Source organism: Budorcas taxicolor, chromosome 17 (assembly GCF_023091745.1).
Source record: "Budorcas taxicolor isolate Tak-1 chromosome 17, Takin1.1, whole genome shotgun sequence".
In the NCBI taxonomy this organism is placed as follows: Eukaryota; Metazoa; Chordata; class Mammalia; order Artiodactyla; family Bovidae; genus Budorcas; species Budorcas taxicolor.
Window position 1 is genome coordinate 30,100,891 of NC_068926.1, and position 19,612 is coordinate 30,120,502.

At 34.7% G+C, this 19,612-nt stretch overlaps 1 protein-coding gene across 1 annotated transcript in view; it reads right to left on the reverse strand.

Moving 5' to 3' along the window:
• LARP1B (La ribonucleoprotein 1B) overlaps positions 1–19,612 on the reverse strand; it is a 123,231-nt gene that overhangs the window by 81,190 nt on the left and 22,429 nt on the right. The window contains exons 9-11 of the mRNA XM_052654583.1: positions 11,994–12,168; positions 7,815–7,987; positions 2,711–3,076 (exon numbers count right to left, since the gene is read on the reverse strand). Of these exons, the coding sequence (XP_052510543.1) occupies positions 2,711–3,076; positions 7,815–7,987; positions 11,994–12,168 (714 nt within the window). The remainder of the gene's footprint in view (positions 1–2,710; positions 3,077–7,814; positions 7,988–11,993; positions 12,169–19,612) is intronic.

Genomic DNA, 19,612 nt, shown 5'->3' on the forward strand with positions numbered 1-19,612 from the left:
TTCCTACTCTTTGGTACATACACTTCAACATAGCTTATGGATTCAGCAAAACTCCCTTCACAAAGGCAGAAATGATCACCAAACAACCCTACCAATTTGGCATTCTTTTCATTCATACCTAAACTCAATCTGTCCAGCTTCCAGCATATCTGATTATTCTCTCCTCATGAAGACAGTGTTCAGCTTCCACACCACCAGTTTCCTATACAACTCCTAAATGGTCCTTCATCAAGATTCAGACCTGGGTCGTCTAATTTCTACACTTCCTTTGCCACCAATTTATCTTAAATTACCAACATACACCTCCTGGACTACTTTAATAGACTCCCAACTGAATTTCATCTGCCACTCTTGTCCCCATCTAATCCATTCTCTGCCTTAGTAACCAAACTGGTATTTCTAAAATAAAAATTAGATCACATGCTGTTGCCTGTATAAAATTCTTCAAGGTACTCCATTTGAACTTCAGGTAAATTCCAAATTACTTAACAAGGCCCACATGTTACCTTCTATGATCAGATACATGCCTATATATCTATAACTGTTCTCTTGTATAAATACTATAAACACTTTTTTTAGTTCCTCAAATATACCAAATTCTTTCCCATCTCATATCCTTGACACTTGTTATTCCCCTTTCCTAGGATATGGTTTATCTGTTATTTGCATGGTTCATTCTTAACTATACTTTCTATCTCACTATAACTGTGACTTTCTCATAGTCATTCCCTTATAGCCTAATTCAACAGCACCTCAGGTACTTACTGTGGTTTATTTTAATGTCTATTGTCCCCAGTATATGTAAGAATAGGCATGTAGAAATCCTGTTATCTTCTGATTTCATGCCCAGTACCTAACATGGTGTCACATACACACAGTAGGAGTAATAAATAATTAAATAATTGATTTCTCTCCCTCTATACAGACCCACAGAAGAAGTACAATTCTAATGAGAAAGTATATGCTGAGCACAGAATTAGAGAAAGGAGGAATAAGTTAAACAATAGGGATTAGGTAAGACATAATTATGAACAGACCCATAATGCTTAAGAAACATATAGCCAAGACTTTTTTCTCTGGACCAATATTTTTTGGCTAAGGCAACAGATGAGGTAATTGAATTGAATTACTCCTGTCTACACTTTCAAGCAAATAGTCACCTACCAAGAGCATTTGTTTCAAGGTGACCTGAAATTTCATTATCTGGACCTCTGAAAATATCTTCTCTTAAAACCAGTATTATACACAGAGGTTGGTTCTTCTGGTTAGTTCATAATGTTTAATCTGTAATTCAATATCCATTTTAACAAATATGAATTGAGTACTACTTTGCATCAGGAACTCTAACAACTGTGCTACAACTGGAGATATGGCTGTACAAAAAAACAGGACAAAAATCCCTTCCTCACAGATCTGACATTTACATGATCAAAAGTGCAATACACAGAACGGCAGATGGTGAAGAATGATGCAGGATAGAGGAATAGGGAATGGAGGTAGGGCAATCTTAACCTATTGTAAATTTATTTTCTATCTCTTTCTGTTCCCAAAAAGATTTAAGTTAGATATTATTTACAGAACATAAGTATCACAAATAATGTAACAATTCTTACACAAGTTAAGATTTCAACCAAGAAACTTTATAAAAACATACTTCCTTTCCCATAGCAGTAGGACTGTGAGAATTCCTCAGGCTCCAATTTACTGACAAGCTACCATATCCTGAGGCAAGATCTTCAAAAAGGCAGTGGCAAGACAAGAGGATAAAAGCAGTGATGGAAATTCCAGGAAGAACTGAGAAGGAAAGCATACTTCTTGATGATATGAAGCTTCACATACAGCCAGTACTGTAAAACCATGAGTTGGCTGGCTTTTCTAAAACTCTATTTCTAAAAATCTTTCCTATTTGGTATATTATACAAATTTTCCTCATTATTCTAACCTCAAAGTAAATATTTAATTTGGGGGAATTTTCTAATCAATTTAATGGCAGAAAAAGATCCTTTTAAATCCCTATCTATACCACTAAAAGTCATATAAAAGGAATGCAGACAGCCAGTAGACTACTCTAGACTCTCATATTTTATCTTAGTAACTGGGGTAGATACCAGGAGGTTGGGTGAAATTCAAGATGAAAAACTGGAGCAAACTTTCAAACAGGTCCTGCAACAAAATAATGATCAATAAGGAAAACAGTCAGTGTAATCTTGTCTACTTGTCAACAAGTTCCACTGTCACAGAACATGCACCATAGACTAAGGTAAGAAGCACACAAAGGGCAACTAAAGTAACTACTTTCTGAAACCCTGCTCACACAGCTGAAGTGATTATAGCCATATATGTAAACAGCATATAAACTAAGCCAGTCCATAACTTTAGTTTTTATTTCTTCTAATGAGGAAAGGCCTTCTTATTACTTTCACTTGAAAAAAAGGTAGGATTTTTTAAATCAGGGAGTGCTAATATTTTTTGGTAATAAAAGCACTTATTCACTGTCATTTTTTTGTTTGTTTGTTTTTCACTGTCATTTTAATAAAATAACTTTTTCAGGTTGTAAATATCATATATTTCTAGGAATTTTTCAAATTAAATATAATTTATTTATACTCAAAATTTCATAAAATAAGGTCTCAAGTTTAGGAAAACCTAAGCAGCAACATGCAATCAAAACAAAGTTATCAATAGAAAGATGTTGGCCATAAACAATTACCTTTATGGCTGTGTGTTTGTTTTCATATTCTTCCATCCACAGATCCTGCTCATAATAATATAAACCATCGTTGATAACTTTAGCAAGTTCAGATGTAATTTTTGCTTGAGACATGTGGTAGCCTGTTCGATCTCCTCCAGGATGTTTTCTCATGTAAGGAGGTGTCTGAGTTACAATCAAAATCTTATTTAAATCTTGATCATCAATTTCATAATCCGAATCATTATCAGACCAATCAGTAAATGTGTTTTTTTGACCTTCTATTTGTTCCATCTCTTCATCAAAGAAAAAATCAAGTTCTTCTTGTTCTTGTTCATCTGGAAGACATAGTTGATTTGATGCCTCTTCAGGAAGAGATGGTGGTTCCTAGAGGAAGGAATTGGTATTTTATATAAAAACATTATCATCACTTTTATAATATATGCTGTGTAACAATGTTAATGTAAGTAATATCAAGACTGTTCAATAACTGGATTAACAGTCAAATGCTAAAAGAAAATCATGCCAGTATTATTCTGGCCCAATAAATAGTAAGCAATTGCTAAATACTAAGTTCAAGACTAAAAAAACCCACAAAATTGAATAAAAGAAAGATTATATTAAAAATTCCCCTAAAATTAAGATGATCCTTAGCACATTTATTACAGCATACCAACTTATTTTACAGATAAGGGAAGAAAAGGCCCATAAATGTGACATTGTTGGTCCACAATCTCAAAATTAGTCTATAAGTATGAACTAGACAACCAAAGTCATCTTTTAGCATATCATGTGGGATCCTAGTTGCCAGACCAGGGTTCAAACCCAAGCCCCCAGCAATGAAAGCGCAGAGCCCTAACCACTGGACTTCATAAGTATTCCCAGAAAAAATAAGGTCTTCAGACTTCCAGATTCAATGATTCTCCCTATTCTCAATCTTTTTACCTCAAAATTTCATGTTAAATTCACTATCACTCGCCGAATTATTTATTGAATTTCCACCCTTGTGAAAAATGTAAAATAGCTTACTGTTGGGTGACATATATAAAGTCCAAATTTGTAGATTCTAGATCCTCTAAAGTCTAACTTAATCTAGATTTTCAAACTCTCAACACAAAGAAATAGATTTTTCAATGTTCTCATCTTCCAATGCCAGGCTCTGATCAATCCTTATCCTTCAGTAAATGCTAACCAATCTGTCCCTAGAATAAGACAGTTGTTCTCTCCAGAATTCCTATTCATGTGAATCTATATTCATTCGTTTGGTCAATAATTATCTGGGTCCTCACGTGAACTGGGTACTGTTCTAGGTAGGAGATTATAACAACAAATATGACAGCAATTCTGCCCTGATGGAGCTAACATTCTAGTAAATAGAAGTTATTACTTTTTTAAAAAAGTAAGCTTTAACACTCTGTGAATATAGTTAAAAACAAAACTACATATACTAGTTTTCACATTTGCAAAAACATAAAAAAAGTCTTAGAAAAACACCAAACTGTAATAATGATAAAGCAAGGAGACAGTCTTTTGTTATTTGATATCAGTTATATATAAATTTATATTTTATATATAATTTTTTATAATTTATGAGGAAGAGACCAAAAAAAGTAGGGGTTAAAGAGTTTTTTTAATGTGGAGGAAAAAAATGTAGATCTTGGAATAACTGAAATATAGTACAAATTTTTTCCAGGATATGATCCTCCCAGGTTATCTAGGTTCGCCATGACAAATACAGAAATTAATCAGGATCTTCAGAAAATCCCTTTTTGATATACAATGGAGAAAAGACAATCTCTTTAACAAGCGGTGCTGGGAAAACTGGTCAACCACCTGTAAAAGAATGAAACTACACTTTCTAACACCATACACAAAAATAAACTCAAAATGGATTAAAGATCTAAATTTAAGACCAGAAACTATAAAACTCCTAGAGGAAAAAATAGGCAGAACGCTTACAGACATAAATCACAGCAAGATCCTCTATGACCCACCTCCCAGAGTAATAGAAATAAAAACAAAAATAAACAAATGGGACCTAATTAAGCTTAAAAGCTTTTGCACAACAAAGGAAACTATAAGCAAGGTGAAAAAGACAGCCTTCAGAATGGGAGAAAATAATAGCAAACAAAACTGACAAAGAATTAATCTCAAAAATATACAAGCAGCTCATGCAGCTCAATACCAGAAAAATAAATGACCCAATCAAAAAGTGGGCCAAAGAACTAAACAGGCATTTCTCCAAAGAAGACATACAGATGGCTAACATATAAGAAGATGCTCAACATCACTTATTATCTGAGAAATGCAAATCAAAACCACAATGAGGTACCATCTCACGCCAGTCAGAATGGCTGCTATCAAAAAGTCTACCAACAATAAATGCTGGAGAGGGCGTGGAGAAAAGGGAACCCTCTTACACTGTTGGTGGGAATGCAAACTAGTATAGCCACTATAGAGAACAGTGGAAATTCCTTAAAAAACTGGAAATAGAACTGCCATACAACCCAGCAATCCCACTGCTGGGCACACACACAAAAGAGAATTCAAAGAGACACGTGTACCCCAATGTTCATTGCAGTGCTGTTTATAATAGCTAGGACATGGAAGGAACCTAGATGTCCACTGGCAAACGAATGGAAAAGAAAGTTGTGGTACATATACACACTGGAATATTACTCGGTTATTAAAAAGAACACATTTGAATTAGTTCTAATGAGGTAGATGAAACTGTAGCCTATAATACAGTGAAGTAAGTCAGAAAGAAAAACACCAATATATTAAACACCAGTATATTAACGCATGTATATGGAATTTAGAAAGATGGTAACGACGACCCTATGTGCAAAACAGCAAAAGAGACACAGATACAAAGAACAGACTTTGGACTCTGTGGGAGAAGCTGAGGGTGGGATTATTTGAGAGAATAGCACTGAAACATGTATATTACCATATGTGAAATAGATGACCAGTCCAAGTTCAATGCATGGAACAGGGCACTCAAAGCCAGTGCACTGAGATGACCCAGAGGGATGGGATGGGATGGGGAGGGAGGTTGGAAGGGGGTTTGCGATGGGGGGACACATGTACACCCATGGCTGATTCATGTCAATGTATGGCTAAAACCACCACAATGTTGTAAAGTAATTAGCCTTCCATTAAAATAAATTAATTTAAAAAATCTTATTTTGAGAAGCTGCCTTAGGCTTTTAAAATAACCCAAGGAAGAAAACCTTAAGTATGCTGAGTGTAACCACCATTGCTAATTCAAAAGCTATCTTTTCAAGACAGAAAAGACTAACAGACATAAAAAACTTATGGTTACCACAGGGGACACTGGGGGTTGGGGTGGGATAAATTAGAATTTGGGAATCAACATACACAATACTATAGGGGCCACAGTGGTGAAGAATTCACCTGCCAATGCAGGAGGAACAAGAAACAAAGGCTCAATCCCTGGGTTGGAAAGATCTCCTCCATGGAGGAGGAAATGGGAACCTACTCCATTATTCTCGCCTGTAAAATTCCACGGGACTAAGCAAGCACACGTACACACACGTATAAAATAGATAAACAATAAGGTCCTACTGCACAGCACAGGAAACTATATTCAGTATCTTGTGATAACCTATAATGGGAAAAAAATCTGAAAAAGGATATATATATATATATATATATATATATATATATATATATATATATAACTGAACCACTCTGCTGTACTCTTGAAGCTAACACAACACTGTAAATTTAATGTATTCCAATTTTTTTAAAAAATGGCAAATAACTAAGTACAAAGTTATCTTGGATCAGGGCTTCAAACTCAGGATTAATGACATGCTGGGCTTGATAATTCTTCAGGATGTGTGGTGGAGGTGGAGGTGCCCTGTGCACTATAGAACACTGAATAGCATCCCTGGCCTTCACACTCACAAGATGCAGTAGCACTTTGTTCTAACAACCAAAAACTGTCTCCAGACATTGCCAAACATCCTATGCTGAGGTGAACTATCAACATCCTTTCCATTCCTCCAATGAAGAAACACCCTTAAGTCCTTCATGCTTTCTTTCTTCACACTTTAATCTTAGGAATAAAGAGCCCTACCACAGTAATCTTTAATATTAATGATAGCCTTCTTCAGTCTTCCTACATTTGGGTCTGTTATTTTTTGTGACCTCTTCCTTTCAGAGCTTACTTTGAATATTTGAATTATTTTAATGGCACTATTACCAAGTTTATTTTCAGTAAGCTTTTTTACTTTGAGTTAATTGTACATTCACATATAATTATAAGAAATAGAAATCTTGAGGACTTCCCTGGTAGTCCAGCACTTCCAATGCATGGGTTGTGGGTTTGATCCATGTTTGAGGAACTAAGATTCCACATGCCACACAGTGCAGCCAAAAAGAAAGAAAGAAAACAAATCTCGTGCACTTTTTACCCACTTTCTCTCAAAGTTAACATACTGTAAAACTATAGCAGACTACCACAAGATAAACATTGATGTTACCTATCAACCTGACTAGGATTTCCATTTTACTTATACTCATTTGTGTTTGTAGCTTACATCAGAGCCATTTTTTAAAATCACATTTCAAGTTCACGTATCCAACCATCAGCCAAAAATACAGCAGTTCTATTGCAAGAAACTCTCGTATTGTTCCGTAACTACCATCATCTCACTTCCTTGTGTGCCCCCAAGAAATTATTTTTCTTTCTTACTGTAAAATCACCAAAACATAAACCAGACATGTATTCTTTACAAATAATTATATGTAAAATAATTCTACAATTAAGAAGGTTACATATAATGCGGCAGTTATAAATTCAAAATTTAGAAAAATGTTGTCATCTTTAAAAAAACTGAAATGTATTCAAATTTCAAGTGAAAAGATTAAAGCAGAATATTTTAAAATCATACTCATAAATAAAATAATTTTTTAAAATTGATACAATTATTTTCAACTACTTGGTAACCTGTAAGTTTTTACTGAAGGGCAATGGTTCCAAATTTTACCATTGTTTTAAACTTCACCAAATTTTATATATGTAACTGAGAAACAGTGGCCTTACAAGCCACTCAGGATATAGAATACAAACTTCACTTGGGTCATAACAACTTACCTTCAGTTTCACTGGGGATGGATGATGTCTCTTTTTTACTTCTATCCAAGGTTCTGAATCCAAGTTGGGCAAACTGGTAGATAAACCTCTAGACATTCCTTGAAGATTACTTGTTTCTGCATTTTTCTTTAGGGTCAGTGGACTTCCAATTCTTGGAGAATTTGGGGCAGACTCTAAAATTTTAAGTTAGTTCTATAGTTAAAATAATGGTTTACTTACTTATAAAGCACATTTTTTCTTTACTTGGGCTTGATTTTTTTCTTCACAAAAACATGATAAATCAATCTCAATTATAACCTTTCAATGATATTCAAACCCAAAGGGCTCTGTAAGATGTAGAATGAAGCCAATGAATAAGAGCAGCAAATGTTATCAACCCCTACAGAGACACATTCATTCCAACCTATCAAGAACATCGACGCCAGTCATTTACTTATTATGACAACACATTTATTTCAGTCAATTCTCTGTGAAATCTTAGGTTCATAAACTGCAATGAAATTAAGGAATCTTAAAAAACGCTACTAAGCAAATAAAATGTCACTGGTTCTATTAGAATCTACACTAAGGCAGCCTTTTCTCCTTTTCCTAATAAAGTTTACTTAAATCCAGTAAACTGAATACTGTAAAAAGCATAATGTATCACATCATTAAAGTGCACTGCACTGGCAATAATATTTAGTTAGAATATTTTACAGTTCTGCTGGAATTTAAAATGCCTTTCTCCACAATTTAATGAAAGTAATTATATAATTTATAAAATACAAATCATAATTTCCTTTATAAAAATTTTTTTTCAGAAGTGAAAGAATATTAAGTTATAATGCATTATGCACTTGCTTTGGACAAAACGTGTTTCAGAAACAAATTTATACTGTAAACTTCTAAGCATTATTTACTCCTCAAAGCCAATTCCTTGAATATACTGCAAAGCAGAATATTACATAGAGAAAGTTGAATAAATGAATACCAACAATCCTTTTAACTTACTAAATGAAAATGCAAGGGCACATGCCAGGAGTTTGAGAAGAGTATTTCAAGATTTTACGTTCATCTACTACATACTACAATTAGATGGATTCATTATCGTTTCCATGGACATGGTTAGGTCCAAGATTCAACCACCAAATTACTATATTGCTTTAAAAAGAAGCATATTATTTCGTAACAAAAAAGGCTCTTAAAACTGCACTGTTCAACACAATAGCCACTAGCCATATGGAGGTACAGAGCACTTGGAATGTGGCTACTCCTGAAATGTGCTCAGGATATAACTATAAAATATGCAGCAGATTTCAAAGACTTGGCACAAAAGTAACATTGATTCATAATTTTTAATGTTCTAACATTTGGATATATTAAAATTAATTTCATGTTTTACAGCTTTTAATACTATTTAAATTATTAGGATTACATGTGTGGCAAACTATTTCTACTGGACACTGCTGCTCTACAACTTTAATGGTACAAATTAATTGATCCAAAAAATTAGTATGAGTGAAAAGATTTGGACTGTTAGTATTAACATTGAAAGTTGTACAAAATGGGAAGAACATTAACTTCAGATAACTCTATTACTGGTGCCATGAATTGTTTCTATTCATGCAGTGAATTAAGAACCAGCACTCTAGTAACTGGGAGAATTAACTAAATCAGTATGCAGAGTTCATGTATATATTAGAATAGTATCTGGCACAAGGCAGAGAAATCAGTTATCTACTATTTTTAACACAGAAATTGAAGAAAACCTGTAAAAACCTAAGCTTATGATTTAATCATCTCTAAATGCTCTTTAAGCTTGAGTAATGTTTTTGCTATGAAGTTATTTGTCTCACGATATTCACAACACATGTGCTTATATGTTAAATGACATTAAAATATCAAAGAATTTGGTTAAGAAAACTTAAGAGTCTTTGATAGTTTTTAAAGGGTGTTCACTATATAAACTAAACATATGTTCTATATGATTTTCTATATCTTTTACAAAGAAAAGACTTCAAACTATGTGTGTGTAAATTTTAATAATAATGTGTGTGTGTGCTAAGTCACTTCAGTTGTGTCTGATTCTGCGTGACCCTATGGACTGTAGCCCAGACTCCTCAGTCCATGGGATTCTCCAGGCAAAAATACTGGAGTGGACTGCCATGCCCTTACCTGGGAAGCCCATTTAATAGTAATAGTAAAACCCTAATCTTCCAAGATCAAATGAGTTTGAGTATGACGGATTATTTGACATTAAACTTGTTTATAGGAACTCATTGGCTGTGCAGTGGTTAGGACTCTGCACTTTCATTCACAGATTCAATTCCTGGTTGGGGAACTAAGATCTCAACAAGCCATGGGATATGGCCCCCCCAAAAATTAATACCACTTAGTCGTAGACAAAAATTAGACACGTATTTTGAGACACTTAATAGGTTCTAATTTGTGAGAACCTAGAAAAAAGATTTTTTTCCTAGTTGAAAATTGACAACATGACTTTTGAGAGATAAATTACCATATATATTTCATGATATCTATTTCATGACATTTTTATCCACCTTGAATCATAGCTTTGGGTAACTATACAGATTGACTTGATTCAGACAATACGTGTGTGTGTGTAAATGAGTATATATTTAAAGAAACACAAAAATGTACAAACATTGATTTTATTCTTGTAATTTTATTAATAATACATAAATGATTAATGGACAGGCATCATCAACTTGACTATCTTACCTACCCTGTTTCTATTTTACAATTGACCTAATGCCTGTTCATAAGGTTAAATGTATCATCTTGGACCCCAAGTTTATACAATAAATTAATCTAACTTATACAATCAGACATCATATATTTTTTTAAAAACCTAAAAAAAGTCACTTGAAGTTCTCAAACTTTTAAAACACCTGCCCAAATTGCTTTCTAGGCAGAGAGGCACAGAGGGCTAACAATCAAAGAAATACTCAATAAAAATATCTGTGAGACTGTCCATCAGTGCTTTATTGATGGCAGGTCTCTACAATGGTATATCAAAAATAGATTTCAAAGAGTAAAAAAAAAAATACACTTGTTCATTTCTTAAGATTTCTTATCCTTAATAGTCCACATTAATAAATCTCATAGTCCATGTGAAATATTATGACAATAGGTGAGTTACACAATGTACACTATACTGAAAACATCAAAGGATCTAACAAACCGGGAAATTCCACTCAAGCCTATTTCTGCTTTATTGATCTGGACACAAGTACAGAAGTCTGGAAGGAAAAGACAGAATCTTGCAATATTTCCAGAAAGATAATTAACTTTCCCACCGTGAATAAACTGCACATGCAGCCCAGGCTAATTACAAACAAATGGGCAGCTCCTATTAAAAACAACAGCAGTTCTCGGGTCTGTCTTTCATCATCATCACAAAGGTGTTATCTCCATTGTAGTGTTGGCCCAACCTCCTCCACAAGGAGTGGAAGTAGACAGTCTTGCAGAGAAGTCTGGTCGCTTTCATTTCTGCAGCACGATTTGTTCCAATATTTATAATGGTATTTCATTGAGTCACCTATTCCTCTGCATATTCCGATGAAATGACATCCAAGAGCATCAGTAGATCATCACCCTGACTGAAAAAAGTTTAAGCACACATATTTTTTTCCCAAGAGGGAATGTCTTAAAAATGATCCAGGAAAAAATTCTTAACATTAAAGCAATTTGGGGAAATTCTAAATACCACCAATTCTTTAACATATAATTATAATAACTTCAGAAGAGATCCCCAATTCTGCTTTAGAATATAGGTCATCTTATGATTTCAAGACAAAGTTGAAGTACATTGGAAAAAAAATTAAAGGAAGGCTACCCCCACTCTTGAGTGTAAGACTTTTAGACTACTTCAATCTTACAAGGGGAAAACAGGCAGAATATATCTATACCCATTTAGTAAAATTAAGAGAGGAAAAAACTCCAAACATGACAAAGTATACAAATAAGAATAAATAGAGCAGAGCGCTTCCCATAATTCCTAAATCCCTATTTAACTCATAGCTTTCTGTGGGAGGCATTATGAATAAAACATAAAGCATCAAAACATTAAATTATCTTTAATTTTCTACTGAGTCTAAATAAACTTTTACAAAGATAGGTAAATTGGAGTAAATACCCCACTGATAATGCTGTTTGCTCTAGAAGAAAAGTTGTTACCTGTATGTGAACCAAAGGCTTGCCCTGGTACGAATTCTGGGCAATCAATCAGTTGAGAAAAGTCTGTTTGTGGCACACTCCGTGGAGGGGGGCCTGGAATCGGCCATTTTTCTGGTTCTATCTTTTTTCTCATTTTCTCATCCACAATTTCCACTTCTGTGCTATCTTTCAGTGCCTATAAATAGGTATTTTTTTAATTATTAAAGCAATTTCATTCAAAAAATTTAATTGTACACCCTGTATTTCTAATTTAAGTCTGAAATCAGCATATAGTATCATGTTTTAAAAAACATCCATGAACAGAAAAAATTTTTAAGTCATTTGTGCCTGCAAAGTATGAAATATCCTGATTTAGCATGTAGCAGATTATTCTAATTGTGAAAAAGTTTCAATTAAGGAGTATTTTCAATTAAGTTCAACTATAATTTTATTGTCAATTTTTTCCTTGCCTATTAATATTTCCTTTTGTTTTCCTTAATATAATATCACCAAGTAAAATTTAGGCAATATATCTAATTACTGTAATAAATCCCACCATTATTGAATAATAAACACACATATGCAGAGATTCCTCGTAACACCTTGTAAATTTAAGCTGGGATTCATAACACAAGAAATTGAGGCTCAAAGAAATAAAGTAGGGTAACTTGATAAAGGTCACAGACTTAGTATGAGGTAATACCAGGTCAAACTATTATCTGTCCCCCATCTGTGTAACTGAGGTCATTGATATTTCTCCCGGCAATCTTCATTCCAGCTTGTGCTTCCTCCAGCCCAGCGTTTCTCATGATGGACTCTGCATATAAGTTAAATAAGCACGGTGACAATATACAGCCTTGACGTACTCCTTTTCCTATTTGAAACCAGTCTGTTGTTCCATGTCCAGTTGGAACTGTTGTCCTGACCTGCATACAGGTTTCTCAAGAGGCAGGTCAGGTAGTCTGGTATTCCCATCTCTTTCAGAATTTCCACAGTTTATTGTAATCCACACAGATAGTGAAGAAGAACTAAAGAGCCTCTTGATGAAAGTGAAAGAGGAGAGTGAATAAGTTGGCTTAAAGCTCAACATTCAGAAAACTAAGATCATGGCATCCGGTCCCATCACTTCATGGTAAATAGATGTGGAAACAGTGGCTGACTTTATTTTTCTGGGCTCCAAAATCACTGCAGATGGTGATTGCAGCCATGAAATTAAAAGATGCTTACTCCTTGGAAGGAAAGTTATGACCAACCTACACAGCATATTAAAAAGCAGAGACATTACTTTGTTACCAAAGTCGGTCTAGTCAAGGCTATGGTTTTTCCAGCGGTCATCCGCTGGAAAAACCATCATGTATGGATGTGAGAGTTGGACTATAAAGAAAGCTGAGCACCAAAGAACTGATGTTTTTGAACTGTGGTGTTGGAAAAGACTCTGGCGAGTCCCTTAGACTGCAAGGAGATCCAACCAGTCCATCCTAAAGGAGATCAGTCCTGGGTGTTCATTGGAAGGACTGATTTTGAAGCTGAAACTTTAATACTTTGTCCACCTGATGCGAAGAGCCAACTCATTTGAAAAGACCCTGATGCTGGGATCGCAAAGAGTCGGACATAACTGAGCGAATGAACTGAACTAAACATGACAACTCTTAGCCCCTAGGATATGCTGGTTCTCAAAAATAAACTTCAAAAAAATAAATAAACATGGCATAATTTAAGGGAAAAATAAAACTTTAAGAAATTTTCTTTGAAATAAAAATTAGAGTCTTACTAATTTGAATCTTAACTGAAATTCAAGGGGACTCACCTTTAGAGACAAGGAAAAAAGACAAGTATAAAAACTCAACATACAAAGTGTTAACATAAAGATTAAAAACTCACTGTATTTTAGTTGGAGAACACATTATATTTATTACTTAAAGTATCTTACACTTGTATACCTTAATATTAGCATCATGCTTACTTCTTAAGTTATATTTTCTGTAATTGGACATTAATAAAGTTAGTATTGAAATTTTTAAAAACAAACTCTTGATGAGACTCAGGATAATCACTGAAAGAGAAGAGTCTGAAATATGGAATGAAGGAAATAAAGAAGAATCTTTTTTTATTTCTTTTTTCTTACTCATCCTTGTATTTTATCTTATTACTATTAATCTTTGGCTGTACCAGGCAGCTTGCAGGATATGGGATCTTAGTTCCTTAGGTGTCGAACTCAAGACCCATGTATTAGGAGCACACAGTCTTAACTACTGGACTGCCAGGGAAGTTCCAAAAAGGGTTTTGAATTAGTGATACATGTATTTTTTTTTTTTAATATATTTTCCTAGTTTTGTCCACTGAACCGTCTGGAAGCAATGACACCCTGGTAGCAAAGCAGTGGACCCCAGCATCCAGATCTTGCAACAACATGGATGAATTTTAAAAACTATAAATGATGGAGAAGGAAATGACAACCTACTCCAGTACTCCTGCCTGGGAAATCCCATGGATAGAGGAGCCTGGTCGGGCTACAGTCCATGGGGTCACATAAAGGATTGCATATGACTTAGTGACTAAACAACTTTACCCCAGATCCTGTTGATACCTGAAGTTTTCAGTTCAGTTCTCATCATGTGGCTAAAGTATTGGAGTTTCAGCTTCAACATCAGTCCTTCCAGTGAATATTCAGAAATGATTTCCTTTAGGACGGACTGGATGGATCTCCTTACAGTCCAAGGGACTCTCAAGAGTCTTCTCGAACACCACAGTTCAAATGCATAAATTCTTTGGCACTCAGCTTTCTTCATAGTCCAACTCTCACATCCATACATGACTATTGGAAAAACCATAGCTTTGACTAGACAGACCATTGTTGCCAAAGTAATATCTCTGCTTTTCAATATGCTATCTAGGTTGGTCCTAACTTTTCTTCCAAGGAGCAAGCGCCTTTTAATTTCATGGCTACAGTCACCATCTGCAGTGATTTTGGAGCCCCCCAAAATAAAGTCTGTCACTGTTTCCATTGTCTCCCCATCTATTTGCCATGAAGTGATGGGACCAGATGCCATGATCTTAGTTCTGATGTCTGGTGCTGCCTTTTTCCATCCACCAGAGGGCAATGTTCTACTCTGCCTGATACTCAGCCTCCCCTTTGAGACCTTCCCTTTCAAATCCTAGTGTTTCACCTCCTGAAGTGATCCCCAGTGTCTCAAAATTTGATTTGACCTTTAGAAATACATCTTACATTGGAACCTCATAGAGATATACATCCATATGCAACTTTGTATGTACATATGTAACAAACGTTTCATAAAATAACCCTTGTCTTCACAGAGAACAAACTTGTGGTTGCCCACGGGGTTGGAGGAGGGATGAACTAGGAGTTTGGGATCAGCAAATACAAACTATTATATAGAGACGTATGGATAAACAAGGAACTATGCTCAATATCCTGTCATAAACCATAATGGGAAAGAACAGGAAAGAATATATATATATGTGTGTGTGTGTGTGTGTAACTGAATCACTTTGCTGTACAGAAATACACTGTAATCAACTATATTTCAAATAACATTACATTTAAAAAAAAAAAAAACACTACAAATGAAAAGAGCCAGGAGACAGAAAACTTCCATCTATACAAACATAAATAACAGACAAATCTATGATAACAGAAATCACAAAAACGGTTTGGTTAGGCAGGGCAAAGGACCAAGAGGATAGGGAACTGACTGGAAAGGGCCACTGTGGAAGTTTTTAGAGTAATGAACTATTGATATATCTTGTTTGGAGCAGGCTTATACAATTTTCAAAACTCAAACTGAACACCTAAAGAGTCCTGCATTTTACAGCATGTTACTTATTTTACCTGAATTTAAAAAAGAAAGAGAAACATCTCCTTAAAACTTCCCTATGGGTTTAGTTTTTCAAAATACTTTGAATAAAAACTACCAATGGTGTTCACTGGGATGTGAAGACAAACACTTGAATGGCAATAGTTTCAACTGGCTCAATACTTTGGAAAAATGTTTAGCAGTATTTACAAACACTAAGCTCATATACTATATATATATATATTTGTATACACACACACACACATATATATATCCTGTTACCTATCAATTTCACAGGACAATAAATATATATATCCATCCAAAAGGAAATGGCAACCCACTCCAGTATTCTTGCCTGGAGAATCCCAGAGACAGAGGAGCCTAGTGGTTTGCCGTCTATGGGGTCGCATAGAGTCGGACACGACTGAAGCGACTTAGCAGCAGCAGCAGCAGCCATCCAAAAGTATGTACAATAACATTCACAACAGTCATATATTCATACTGTAAAGAACCCAAATGTCTATTAATAGGAGCATGAAAAAATAGTGTATTCATAATGATACAATTAAATATTACTGCAGAATGGAAAATAAACAACTGCCCCACGTAACAAAAAGCCTCTAGAGAAATAATAAGCAAAAGTCGGGTATAAAAAAATTCAAATACTTTATATAATATTTTAAACTGGTGAGGGAACTCTCTAAAAAGCAGCTATGTTTGAGGAGAGCAATGATTCTGACTAGGACGGGGTACAAGTGCACTCTCTGGGAATGTGAAAATGTTCTACCTTAATCTTAATACTTAACATGAGTACCTATATAGGAGAATAGAAAAGAAAGAGAAAGTAGCTCAGTCATGTCCAATTCTTTGTGACCCTGTGGACTACACAGTCCATGAAACTCTACAGGCCACAATACTGGAGTAGGTAGCATTTCCCTCCTCCAAGGGATCTTCCCAACCCAGGGATCGAACCCAGGCCTCCTGCATTGCAGGCCTGAGCCACAAAGGAAGCCCAAGAATACTGGAGTAGGTAGCCTATCCCTTCTCCAGCAGATCTTCCCAACCTAGGAATCAAACCAGGGTCTCCTGCATTGTAGGTGGATTTTTTACCAACTGAGCTATCAGGGAAGCCAAGCTTCCTTAAACTTAATACTTAACATGAGTACATACATAGGGGAAAAGAAGTCATCCTTAATCTTATAATTTCTTATTTATTTAGTGTTTAAGCTATGTTACAATTTAAGAAAAAAATTCAAGAAAAAATTAAAAGTTCTTTATACGGAATGATATTCCAATATATGCTGTTTTTATTAAAGGAGCAAAACAGCATCATGTAGTAAAACATGCACAACCTCAGGAAAAATACATAAAAAGGCATAACACTACTTGCCACACCAAGGAAGGTTTAACTAGTTCACCATTGGTGAAAGATGAGAAGGAAATTTTTCACTATATACCCACTGAATCTTGAATCACAGGGGATTCTCTGCTGGGGGGGCGGAAATTCAAGAAAATAAAGAAAACAGAAAGGAGAAAAATTGTGGTTCAGGCCTTAAAAGACTCATAGCATACCCAAATTAAGGAAAAGATCTAGACAAAACAAGTGTTAAGACATATTTTTACTAAAACCAAATCTTGTTATCCTGAGCTCTGAAACAATGAGTCAGTTATTTCTGAGTCTCTGTTTTTTCTGTATTTGGTCCTTTTTTTCTGTATTTGGTCCTATTATTATGAGCAACCAGCAATGCTGGAACATATAGATGTTATATCCCTAGGTCCAGGTCCTATGACTGGTATTAAGAGAAAGACTAGCCTGTGCAAAGACAAGAAAAGAGCAGCACACATTTTGTGGAACCGCAAGGTCAGCCAATTTGGGCAACAAGGTTTGAGATGAGAGTAGCAAGCACAGTTCTAAGGACTTTATGATTATTATATTAATGATTCCTCTAAGTCCTCATACTCTATGATAGTTTAAGCACTTATTTGTTGTATTTTAACAATGAGAAAACTTTAGCATGTAAGACGTTAAATAACTTGAATACAACTGACTAAATGCAGAGCCAGAATCAATTAAATCTAACAAAAAAGGAAGACACAAGTAGCTCAGTTTTGGAGCAACTATCAAGAATGCAATAAGCTGGATGAATCACATGATCCACCAATTCCACTCACTTCTAGGTATATATCCAAAGAAAATGAAAAATATTCAAAGAGATACATGCACTCCCAAATGTATTCAGCATTATTCACAGTAGCCATGATATGGAGACAACCTAAATGACCTCTAAAAAATGAATGGATAAAAACCATGTGGTATATATACACAATAGAATACTACTGAATCATGAGAAAGGAGGATATCCTGCTGTTTCTGACAACATGGATTAATTTTAAACACATTATAGTAAGTGAGACTAAAAAGGCAGAAAAAGACAAACACAAGTATTGTATGATATAACTTATATGTGGAATCTAAAAAAATGAAACCTGTTTTAAAAAAAAAAAAGAAGAAAATGCTTACCAGGAAATGGATGAGGGGATAAGACTGATGTTGTTTACTACTACTTACTTATAAGTAGTAGTAAATAAGAGACCAATATAATGCACAGTACAATGACTATAGACAATATTGTACTATAACTGTTAAGTGACAATGCTACAAGAGCAATGAAAATACAATATACATATGTAAATAAGTAAAAAAAAAAAGAGAGAGAGAAAGAAAAAGAATTCAGTATGGTGAAAATGAATGGGAAAGGAGGAAACAGATGCAGTAAGTGTGGCTATGTAGACATTCTCAACCAAGGTAGATATGGGAAATAGCTAAAGTATATTTTGCTTCCTTTGATAGCTTTTTCAAGAAAGTTAACACTTGAGCATATTCAAATACATATTTGAAAAAGCTGATTAAAAGGAGTAATAAATAGAAGGGTATATAAGTAACAGTGAATTTTTATTTAGAGCTTAAGGTGCATGCCAGATACTGTCATTACAGATTTCATACCCATAACAACCCCATGAAGTCCACTTTACAGAAACCTCAGAACACTGCCTGAAGTGCTTGAAGTCCAGAGCTATGAGGATATGTATGCAGGTCCTCAAGTCCATGCTAACCAGTATAGTAATGCAAAAGTTCTTTTAAAAATATCCCTTCCCCACTGCTCTAAGTTTTATAATAGAAGTAGACAATCAGTGATATAAAAATTAAGAACTTAATGGGAATATGAACAGACCAAAAAAGGATGCAATGAATTACAACCAGATTCTTACAGAGGTAGGGAGACCAGAGGAAATCGATAACTTCATTGAAAATGATAGCGGAGCTAGAGCTTGCTTAGAGATCTGAGTACACTCAGTCACGTCTGACTCTGCGACCATTATTCAAAAAACCGAGAATACCATGTGCTGATGAGAAGCAAATATAATTCTCATACAAAATGGCAGCATGCAAAATGGTTAAATCCATTTTGGACAATAGGTTGGCAACTTCCTATAGTTAAACATACACTTACCACAGATTCCAGCAATCACAATCCTCAATATTTACACCTATGCTTTATTCATAATCTTCAAAAACCAGAAACAATCTATATGTCTATCAACAAGTGAACTGTATGCAGTGCATCCTTACTATGAAATACCAGTCAACAATAAGAACAAACTGATACATGAAACAACAAGAATGAATCTCAAAAGCACTATGCTAAGTCAAAGAAGTCAGAAACAAAAGGCTACAAACTAGTGATGTATAATTTATTCACATGATAGTCTAGAAAAGGCAAAACTAGAGGGACCAAAAAAAAAATCAGATCAGTGTCCCAAAGG